General features: G+C 32.6%; 1 protein-coding gene across 16 annotated transcripts in view; it reads right to left on the bottom strand.

Moving 5' to 3' along the window:
• Positions 1–12,517, bottom strand: part of LOC148618446 (uncharacterized) — a 138,883-nt gene that overhangs the window by 32,809 nt on the left and 93,557 nt on the right. For 15 of the 16 annotated variants that reach the window (XM_088577388.1, XM_088577380.1, XM_088577383.1 and 12 more), the window contains 3 exons: positions 9,443–9,583; positions 6,585–6,671; positions 685–2,421 (listed from right to left, as the gene is read on the bottom strand). In XM_088577388.1, the coding sequence (XP_088433514.1) occupies positions 685–2,421; positions 6,585–6,671; positions 9,443–9,583 (1,965 nt within the window). The remainder of the gene's footprint in view (positions 1–684; positions 2,422–6,584; positions 6,672–9,442; positions 9,584–12,517) is intronic. The other variant, XM_088577393.1, reaches the window with a different exon arrangement.

Raw genomic sequence — 12,517 nt, 5'->3', positions numbered from 1 at the left:
ATCTTTATAGCAAAAGCTGTACAGTTGTTGAAAGCAAGCTATTCAGAGATTCTATCATCCTAAATAGACCATTGAGTCAAATCAAAAAGAACATTCAAGTACCAGTAGTTTCCCTTTACAAATGCTTCTTATTTAGTCATCATGTTTACATATATCATCACCAACCCATTGCAGATCAACATTATATCATTGTTATATTAAAGTATAAATTGATATACAATATAAGATGCATCTTGATTACAAATAATGTAGAAAGTTAGGAAGACATCAGAAAATCATAAAGTCATTGAAAGATATATAACCAAAGTGTTAATAGACTAAGATTAAATGTTCTCATAGAAGAAGTTAGATTTAAAGGAAATTAACTCCACAAAAATACACATTTGATAAGTAGTTACTGAATTTTAGGTTGGACACCTATTTCTATGGCAGAGATTTTTTATAACTTACAATTTGAAAATCATATTCTTTGGCAACTTATATTGCTTCAGTAGGTTTGGAGGGCTTTAATTTCACAAAAAATAGTTCAAACTCAAACTTCTTGAAATGCCCAAATTTAATTGTGTAAAATCTTGTTGGATGCTGGAAGACAAATACACACTGAGTAAATACAGCACAACATTTTTCTGCCTTACATTTGACTTAAATCACAACCATTGGTCAAAATACAGCAATATCAAATACCTGGTGTCTCAGATAAATCCTTAGCTCCATACCGTCCCGTAAATGTTGTCTTCTTCACAGTCTCAAATCTCTCTTGTCTCTCCACCTGGGTTAAGATTCTAGTACTGCTATCTTGACCTTCACTGGATGACTCTGAACTTTTAGAACTGGAAGAACTTGACCTTGACCTAACTTCTTCAGATATTCCTTCTATTTCTTTCTCTGTTTTGACAGGTCTCTCCTCTTTCACTTTTATGACTGTTTTCTGGGTAACTGAAACCTCACATCCAGGTTTTGTGTCTTCATCATCGGAACTGTCAGTTGGCATATCAATAATAGGTTCTGCAGTGGGTTCTTGATTTGTCACAATGTTAGTCTTGGTTACTTCTATAAACTCCTTCCTAACTCCAGAATTATCTCTTTTGTCTTCATCACTTGAACTTGAGCTACTTGAAGATGAAGATGAAGATGACCTTGACCTAGGTTTATCTGCCTCAGAAATCTGAACAGGTGGCTGACCCCCTGCAGACTTTGTAATTTTCTCTTTTTGTACATCTAAAGTTTCTTCAGTTCTTTCTATTGCTTTGTCAGAACTTATTGATGATGTTGATGGTAACCTTTCTGATGGTTTGGATCCCTTAACCTCTTTTGTTACCACCTCACTATTAGTTTCATCCCTTATATCAACAGAAGTTCCCCCTTCTGATGAGGATGAGCTAGATGAGGATAACCTTGGTCTTTCTTCCTTAGATGGTTGAGGGTCAAGTATACCATCAACTTTTTTCTCAACTTTAGTATCATCTGCTGCTTCTGCAACTTCCCTTCTTCCCTCATCAGATGAACTAGAGTGTGACCTAGATTTGTCAGGTTTGACCTGTTCCATGACCTCTTTACTATCTTCACAGATTTCTATCTGCTGAGGTTTTGCCGCTGCAGCTGTAGTCACCACAGTTTCAGCTTCCTTGACATTTGTCTTGTCATCCAACATTTCTTCTTTTTCCTCATCAGATGAAGTTGAAGTAGAAGGTGACCTTACAGGCTTCCTATCGTCTGTCATCTCAATTTGTTTTTGATTCTTATCATCTGCTTGAATAACAGCAGGTTCAGTTTCCATGGCTTTTAGTTCATCATTAGCAGCTCTATCATCTTTTTCTTCATCTGAGCTAGATGATGATGAAGAGGAGGATAAAGATCTGGATCTTTGAGGTTTGACCTTCTCATCTAGTACTTGTTGTGTAGATTGTTCCTGTTGACTTGGTTTTAGTTCAGATTCAGACTCAGATGGCAGAGTAGGCTCATGTTGATCTTCAGGAGATATCTGTTGACTTGGATTCTGTTCAGACTCAGACTCAGATGGCAAAGTAGGCTTATATTGATCTTCAGGAGATATCTTAATAACCTCTTCTCTGATTACAACTTTGGTGGTTTCCTGTGGAATTCCATCTACTTCCTTTTCTGATTCGGAATCAGATGAAGATGATGATGATGATGATGACTTTGACGATGCTGTTATTTTACGTTTTCTAGTTTCTGGTTGTTGATTCTTATGGTCCTCAGGCATGAGATCTTCTCTAAGACTTTCTACCAACTGTACCATATTAGGTTCCACGTGCCCAGTTTGAGGATTTTGTTTCTGGACAGTGGTGGCATCCTCTGATATTACCTGTCTAACATCACTCTCTACACTGCCAGTAGGAGGAGCTGCTGATGTTGATAATGATGTCTCTACTTGGACAATATTCTCCCGGATCAATGGACCTGAAATTTGAATCAGTGCAATAATTAAACAGTGCCAAGACAACACATGATGGACATGCTAGACGATACATTACAAGCATTCATACAAACTCATACTACACAGGATTGCATGTTTGCCTATTCATATATTTATGTTTATTTTTGGCATAGAAATATTTGATGCTGGCATGATATATCTGGACTTAGAAACTTTTAATCCCATTTACAACCTACTGAAATACACATGCTTCTTTTAAAATCTATGACTACAATGAGAGAGCGTTTTGTTTGGAAAATTTATATTTGTCACTCATAATATGATTAAATAACTTCTCTTTTCCTGCTTCCCAATCAAAGCTCAATTTTTTTGTTGTCATCTAAAACAACCAAATTAAGGGAACAGTTATTATTCAGAAATAGTTTCTAAGTTCAGATGTGATTTGCTAAAGATGGAAAGGAAGCATGCTGTTAATATCCCTGTCAGATCAAAACTATCATGCTTAACAGTGGAAGATGGAAAACTCTGAATACTCATGCTACTATTACTTCCGTCAGATTGTCCTTACAAAGCATGCTTCCCTATCTATGCTAGTATTCAGAACAGAAAAAGATTCTAAGCAGTTGATGATGAAATATTGCAAATATGTATTGCATTTTATTTCAAAAAAAAAGAAAGTATAAAGAAAGTAAATTTTCTGATGATTTTGAACATACAAGACATTCACATTATACATGTATTGTAACACTTAAATATTTTCTGTTTTCTCCTGATGATTTTACTGCCAAGTAATTTTTTATTAACATCATCATTCCTTAACAGTTTGAATCCTTTTCTGTCCTTAAGGAATATAAAGAGAAGATACATACTTTAATCCAAATAGATATAGATTTAGTAAAACATGATGATAGATGATCTGTCTAACAGCAGCGTCCTACTCTGGTATTTAAGCTGGTCTCTGGCTACTTAGAAGAGCTAAAGGCTAGTTCTTGATTGGTTAAGTAAGAAAGCTGTTCACTACAGACTGCTAGCAATATAATGATCTCAGATGCTATATGTTTAAGTAGTGGTTATTGTCTCGTTTGAATGTTCCATGTGTTTGTCTCATTGCTCAGGTTTTCACTGTTATTTTGTTGAAATAATTGATTTTTCATTTTTATGTCACTACCTCAACATGATATGTTAGAAAAAAGCTTCAGAATGACGACAGATGTAGAGCGTAGAGGAGTAATTCTAGCATACGTTAATCAAAGCCAACAGCAAGGTTCCTTCATTGTTAAAGACACTCCAAGATTACACTATCCATCACAAACCAACCAAAAAATCAGACAATCACTACAGATCAGAATCAACTACTGGGATATCCAAGGAACTGTCCAATCAAACTGCTCAATTAGTTACCATAGAAACAACCATAAATAATGCACTAGAATGTTCACTATCAATAGCATTTTAACAGTGTAATATTGTTCTTTAGACGAAGAAAAAATACATATCAATCTGTACAATTGAAAACGGATTAGATTTCTTTCCTCTTAGATAAACTAATTTAGTAACAAAATTTCAAAGTATACTGTTAAAACAAAAACAAAAACAAATAAATTCAAACAAAAATCAAGTTTATCCAAAATTTCAAAAGAGCTCATCAAACCAAGATTCACAAAACAATGTCACATGCAAGAACACAGGTTAAGAAGCAAGCAAAATAAATGTAAAGTAATGAAACAAAGGAAAGGATGACAGTCTAATTTGCTCATTGTGCTAGGTGTCCAGAAAGTCACAGATCAAACACTAAAACATCAAAATAATGAGACACCAGAAAAAGGGGAAAATGTGAATTCCGTTTGAATTAGCTTTTAATCATTGAGCTTCGTTACACCTAGCAATTTAAGCACCTCATTTCAATTTTAAACAAAGAAAATAAATATGCCAAACAAAATGAAAGTTTACATTAAATAAGATTATAATAAGAGTGACCTAGAAAACGAACAACTTTGACCTTGAGCAGTGACTGGACAGCCATTCCAATGAGCAAAGCAGATGGCCAACCAAAATAAGGCAAAAATGAGATGCTTGATCCAATTTTATTGGAGTAATGCCACAAACACAGTGCAAAAGCTAAGTAATGACAAAAGGTTCTTCCAATATAAACACAAATATATAACACATGCAAAATATTTTACCAAGAGAACACGAAACACAGTCAAAAAGTTGCATTTATTGTACTGAAATACAGTTAGTCTGAAAACCAATCAAAACCAGGATTAGCCTTCACTTCTTGTTTACAAAGTTTTCATTAACTGCATGCATTTTAAATCTCATCAAACTTTTTAACTGTATGTCATTTTCATCTTGATGACATATTGTATTTTAGTTTATACGGTACCCTTTAACTTGTAAAGTTAACTACTAAAAACAGACAATATTTCCAAAGCCGATATGTCAGTAAACTAAGCAGTGATCTTTTCTCTTCAAATTCCAATCTAATTATGTTGAGAGTGAGTGGTAGTTAACTTTACAAGCATGGCTTTTCTTCTACCTCCATGTGATAAGTACATTCAAATCCTAGTTTTCTCTGTTATATTAACCAACACAGCAAATACACAAAGAAAACTAAGAAAGTATTGACGGATATACCAAAAAGTAAATGAATCACAACAACCTGCTTCCATTATATTGGTATGGCAGTGTTTATATTGACCTGAACTGATAGGAAGCAAATTGTTGTGTCTGAGTATTTATTCTTTATATGGAGACATTATCTGCAAGCAATCTAAGAAGCCTCAAGTAAATGGAAAAAGGTTTTCAATGATATCATAAGATAAAATTTCACAAATATCAACTGGCATTAAAATCTTATTTATAAACAGTAACTGCTTTAACAGAAAATATCAACACTATAGGCTATAGCTGCCTAAAATGTCAACACTATAGGCTGTAGCTGCCTAAAATATCAACAATATAGGCTGTAGCTGCCTAAAATGTCAACACTATAGGCTGTAGCTGCCTAAAATGTCAACACTATAGGCTGTAGCTGTCTAAAATATCAACATTATAGGCTGTAGCTGCCTAAAATGTCAACACTATAGGCTGTAGCTGCCTAAAATATCAACACTATAGGCTGTAGCTGCCTAAAATATCAACACTATAGGCTGTAGCTGCCTAAAATGATACTGTCAAGTCAAATCAATGCATTAAATATAATCTGTGAGAGTGTACATAATGTAACACAACTGAAATGAAAACATAAATCAATTAAAAAATTGTTAAAAGCATTTAACATGAAAGAGACAGAATAATAACATGCTTAATCAAAAGTAACACAAAGACTTGACTTCACAATGTCCATGAGGTAATTTATTCAAAACTGATAAGATTGTGAGAATTCTTGATTGACAATCAATCAAGCGAAACAGCGAAATTAATACTCTCACATAATCATCCAAATTATACTTGAGAATAAATGTCTTTAGAAAAATCTTTCTTGTAGTTTGTAGGAGTTACATACATGTAAAACATGGTACTGCAACACCAACAATCCAGTAATACTATAGTAAACCTTGACTGATAAAATAGTATTAATATAAAATAAATAAGTTAAATATGGTATTAAAAGGAAAATCTATATACTTTATAGGATTTTATCTTATCATTAGTAATAAAAAAAAAAGCCATAAGCAAAATATAATTGCACTGATTTAAAAATATCAATATTGCCAGCAACCCATGTAAATATATATAAAATAACTACTGATTATGATTTAAATGCTACTTAGTAAAATACAACATCATATAGTGCTGCATATTCCACATGGAGACATATTACCAATGTGTTAGTCACACGTCAGGTCCAAATTTTGTAACATCCACATTAAAGAGATCTTTCTTAGACTATCCACATCATAATTCCAATATTTCTTAATTACTAGCCACATTTCTATTTTCTATAACTTGCAAATTCTAGTTTTTGGACTATTTGTTCTGAAAGAGCCAAATTATTTTCAATTTTTTTACTGGTTATCTCAATTTATGTTATGTGGATATTCTACAAGAGCTCATGTTGTAGTAACATAACAACCTAATACATATATATGTGAATTGCAAATATTGCCTGATGCTAAGTCCAATTTGTCAAATAAAAAACATGAGACACAAAGACGTTATAACAACCAAGACATTTACACACCAGTTTCATTGGCGCCACCTGCAGGTTCGTCAGTCTGAGACAACCGAGCAGCAAGTTGGTCAAGGGAAGCATCACGATGCTGTTCTTCTGAAATGAGATAAAAATTGACAGTGTTTAAAACATCTGTTACAACCTGATTGAAATCAGTATAAAATTACCACTGCATTTATAAGGGAAGGCTAGGATTTTTTTTTTATACTTGAATTTCATTTGGATCAAATTTTGTCTCACTTTTGTTTTTCACTGTCAAGATTTTTTTATACCACAAATTCAAAATCTTGTTTATCAAATATTAGCCTACATCTTTATATATATCACAGACTGATGAAAATTGGTTGTTATTGAAAACTATTAGAAATTAATAAATGAAGTATGTGACTAAACATTGAATTTATCAAGTGGCCACAAAAAAGAAAAAAAAAAATTATTTTTACTGTCCACAGCAATACTGGGCATTAATACACAGGAAGAACAATATACATGCTCATTAAACTCTAAGTCACAATAACTGTCACACTTCATGCTTAGATACTTTCTCTCAAACCATTGAAATTCCTTCAACAATTCATTTATTTAAAAAATGATGGACACTTTAACATAGATTAGCATATATACCACACTCCATTGTGATATCTGAAAATCAACTGAAGATGAGAATCTACCATCAACATCATATGGTTACTTCCACTAACATTATATTCTCTTTTATATTAGATGTTCAGAAGAAATCTACCATGTAAGTAACATTGTATTGTAATTCATGGGTACCAATTTTCATAGATTAGGGGAGAAATGTAAGTTTGTGGATTTTTGAATTCTTGGTTTTGAGGTTTTCAATATCCATATCAATAGAAATCTCCTTTTCATTGGGAACCAAATTTCGTAGTTTGGCCTTCCTACAAAAACCATGAAAATTGATACCCCACAAATAATAGTACTTTCACAGTATACATCAATGTACATTATACTGAAATATGGCATTACCGGAACATGAACAAAATAATAGAGTCGCAACGTCAGTTGATTATGCGGCCATCCCATTTAAGCTGGTCTTAATAATCAAAATGCACAAAAATGAATCACTACTGGTAATGGTGATTCAGAACACTCCATAATTTGACTATCTCCCTAAAGCAACTAGGAACCTACAATTTACATTAATAAAATATTTGTAATAGGGAAATCACCCCATTTTGATGAATAATATCCAACAGCTCAAAAACTTTTTTCAGAAATGGAACGGAAAATTACATCTTTAGAACTCAACAATTACCCAAAATTTCATGAATATTGCTGACGGTGTTTTTGAGTTATTATGCAAAAAAGAAAAATCGGATTAAGTCCCATAGCTCACAAATGTACATTAAAAATTTATAAAAATCAAAATGCAGCTCACATCAATTAAAAACAAGCATTCTGAGAGTATTGCATGGCAATACAACATCTCCTAGAAGAAAAAAATCTGTTGAAGAGAACAGAATGCAAACTTTATCCATTATTTGTTAAGGAGAAAAGTGTAAAAAACTGAATCAACATTAATTTTCAAAGTCCAAAGATCATAACTCAGCAAAAAATAAACAGACCCAAACAAAACTTAATCTGTAACTAGACATGGTAAAGCAATGTATCAAATATTAAATGTATGACCAAAACAATGAGGATTTGCCTGACTGATGGACAGAATTCAAAATAAAGTCCAATTCAGTTAAGAGTTGATGGGTGGGTACTAAGGAACAATGTGCCAAACTTTTGTGAAAAATAGTGTTGCTTTGTAAAGCATATTTCGAAAAAGAAAATCCTCCCTCTCTATTTTCTCCCATTTCTCAAAAAACTTAAAATCAAAAAATTATAAAAAAGAGAGATGTAGAAAAAAGAATGGATAAAGTGAAACACAATAAATGCACCAGTATATATCCTCAATACGAAATAGTAAATGACAGTGTTTGAATTAACTGTAACAACCTGTCTATGAAGTTTTTTGAGTAGGACAGATGTATAACAGTATAATAGAAAGAAGGTAAAGTCCAGGTAAATATTAAACAGAGAGTATGGGTAATAGATATAATTAACATGTCAACTTTATGGGTAATAGATATAATTAACAGTCAACTTTATGGGTAATAGATATAATTAACATGTGAACTTTATGGGTAATAGATATAATTAACAGGTCAACTTTATGGGTAATAGATATAATTAACATGTGAACTTTAAGTCAAAAGAAAAAAACTTTGATGATGAATCAAATAACACATGCAGACCTGAACAGATTGTTAACCATGGCAATATCATGCAGATAGTCATAACAACTTGTCAAGAAATTACAGAGAATATACCCAACATGCATTTAGTGCACTTTACAAGTTTCACTTAATGCAGACCAGATTGAACAGATTGTGTAACCATGGCAATATGATGTACATAGTCATAACAACTTGCAGTCACACAACATATATTATGAATTATTATTTTATAACAAGATTCTAACAGGATATTAGCTTTTCAAAATAAAAATCTAGACATTTGACAGGACTTGCAACTATAGAACATCAGGACTATCAATGTTAAATGTTAAATCATTAAAAAGACTACAAAAATGTTAAGGACCAAATGTTAAAAGACACAACATCAAAAGCTAAAAGTACAGGGCAATTATAATGTAGAATTACCCAGTAAAATTGATCACAGGTTAAATAATGTCGAAATCATGTTGTAAAGAGTTAAGAATTCCACCAAAAGCCACACAACACACCAGAATATGGCTATAAATAAATTGTAAATAATTCTGTTAAAGTCTTTGGTGAGAGAGTAAAATAAAAGGAAACAATAATATATCCACCAAAAGCAGTGAGAAATACCTTTGAGTATTTCAGTACGTATGGTTGTACCATGAGAGTTTATAGTGGTAGTTTTTCTGATAGTTCTGACGGTATTATCATCAATACGTTCAGTATACGTTTCTACTATTTCTGTAGTTTCTTCACATTCTTCTTCTTCATCTGATGTTAGCAGCATTTAAAGACAGAAAAAACACTAAAAACTTGCCAATGTTGATCACAACCCTGCCCTATAAATCTTTCTATGAAATAGTTTTGGGCCAAATTTCTGGGATAATTCTGAAATTATCAGGTACCTGCATTTTTAATTAACCATGAATAACACTATGTATAACATGAATGTAACAAGCTAACATCCTAGTGTGTACCAATACTACTCAGTATATGAGAAAGATTTTTTTGTGCTTCCATTTGACAAGATTTGTATAAAGTCATAAAGTTAATGGTTTCAAATGATCACAAAAACAACCAAGTTTACATAATACTTTCACATTTTATTAGCAATGATTTTGTTACCTTGAGTTTACCTTGGAGTACAGGCTGTTTCCCCAATAAAAATTATCTCAAAAATCATACAATATTACCAAAAACCACAGTTTAACCAAGCTTTTTTGATTCCTGATTGGTTTACTTTCTTCCCAAATCAAACTGGAGGGGGACACTTTTAAAAAAGAGTAACAAAATCACTGATATCTGCTTATTACCCTGGTAATAAATGTCATGTGGAGATATCTCCTTATTACCCTGGTAATATATGTCAAGTGGAGATATCTCCTTATAACCCTGGTAATAAATGCCATGTGGAGATATCTCCTTACTATCCCGGTTATTGCATGGTTAATTGTAACACAGGTATATGATTTTAGGTTTAACCTAAAACATGCCTGAACATGCTAATCATCTGCATGCCAATTGTATTTTATGCTTTAATCAATGCCTCATGCCCAAGCCAAAGCCCAAGATGCAAAAGACTCAGTTTATGGGATATCAACATAGCACTTTAACAGAAAATCTAATTGATTAAAAAAAACAAGAGGCTCCCAGGAGCCTGAATCGCTCATCTTGTTGAATTTTGCCTTTCAAAGGCAATAAATTAAACAAATTGTCCAACAATTTTGACTCGAGAAGTCATTGGTAGGACTATTATAAGATCTTTTAGACAATTGAAAGTTTCTTTTAATCTATCATAGTTTTCAAGATATTGACTGAAGACTATTTAAAAAAGTCATTTTTGCCTTTCAAGGGCAATAACTCTTATGAGGAGTCTGAAGACTTTTGTAGTCCTAATAATATGGATCATTTCAGCCATTGAAAGAATTAGGATAAACCTAATGGTTTTGGAGATATATGTGAAAAACTACAGTCTGACCCCTATGTTCTATTTTTAGTAACAGATTTTTAGTAACGAATTGAAAAACCCCACAACAGTTCTATGCAAGATACCCCAAGGAACATTCATACCAAGTTTGGTTTCAATTGGTCAAGTAGTGTCAGAGGAGAAGATTTTTGAAAGAAATAACATAAAAAATAGCAAAATTTGTTGAAAAAGGGCAATAACTCCAACATGGCGTAACGGATTAAAACCAAAATTTGACCAGAGATAGATCTCATCATGCTGAACACTTTTACCCATGTCAGAATTCAACTAAACCTAACGATTTAAGAGATATGTGAAAAACTAATGTCTGACCCCTATGTTCTATTTTTAGTAACGGCAGCCATGTTTTTTGACAAATCAAAAATCCCCACATCACTTCTATGCAGTATACCCCAAGAAACATTCATACCACGTTTGGTTCTAATTAGTCAAGTAGTTTCAGAGGAGAAGAGTTTTGTATAATTGTTAACGATGACGACGACGATGAATGCCAAGTGATGGCAATAGCTCACATGGCCTTTGGCCAGGTGAGCTAAAAAACCTTAACACATATCATATGTCTGTTAAAAGCCTAATTTAAGAGGACTGAAGTAAATGTAGCCTAAGCAATTATGATACAAATAGCATTGAAGCCAGGCAAACCTAAACAGAACTTCATTGATGAATTATTTGTCAACTTTATCATTGTCAGATTTTGATACTTATGATTAAAGAGTCAACTAAGCTTAGTAAAGTAATAGAGGACAATTTTCTGAGACTTTTGATATTCTTATGAAAATTCCTGACTTATTGTAACCCAAAGTATTACTTAGTGCCGAATACATTCTGTTATTTACTAGTAACAGCAAGTCCCTTAAAACGCAATCACTAATCAAATGTTTCACAGGGCACACCTTAATACCAAACAGTTTGAACAGTTTTAGACACAACATTAAATCTGATACAGATCTTAATTTGGTTTGCAATTAAATATTTAATACAGCATATCGGGTATGTTTCTGAATAGAATGAAAGTGGTTAAGAATATTTGAAATAAGAAATGAACAATTTATACATAGTTAAAGAAACATATATAGATATATATATATATATATATATTTGGCACCATTTACGGTACATAATAATGGTTCGGACAATAATCTCTTTAAAAAAACAAAACCTTTTTTGTGGCAAGGACTTTACAGAGAGCCATTCAGGATTACTCATTCCCAGGAAATCAGGAAATGCATGTTTTGGACCATTTCAGCTCTTTATTTCTCTGTTGAAGGTAGTTTAAATATCAATCACACACTAACTTGTGAGGTATGGAGCCTTGTAGTACACCTTGTAGTACTTATGTTATATAGTTCAGTTTTATAAATGGCTTGCTAATGGTCCACTTTTGGTACATCAATCCTATTCAGACAGAGCCATAACTCCCCAAAATCAATCAAAACTCTCATGAATGGAACATTGTAATTCAATTTAATAGAGATCCATAAAAAACTTCAGAAAATATTTTTAATCCTTTTGGCCTTTATTCCCAAATGGCCGAGGCTGCAACTTCAAAATTCAATAGAAACCTTCTTTTTGTGGTATGGAACTTAGAAAATTTTATCAAGACCCATTAAATTATATTGCTAGAATACCAAAATTCTACTGACAAAGGACAACAGAGACAATGATAGCACCATACCATCATATGACCGCAAAAATTGTGCAGATGTATTCCCTTTCCA

This window comes from Perna viridis, chromosome 4, assembly GCF_037379345.1.
Source record: "Perna viridis isolate PV_CMFRI_1.1 ecotype Kerala chromosome 4, ASM3737934v1, whole genome shotgun sequence".
NCBI classification, from domain to species: Eukaryota; Metazoa; Mollusca; class Bivalvia; order Mytilida; family Mytilidae; genus Perna; species Perna viridis.
This window is presented reverse-complemented; position numbering and strand designations above follow the sequence as displayed.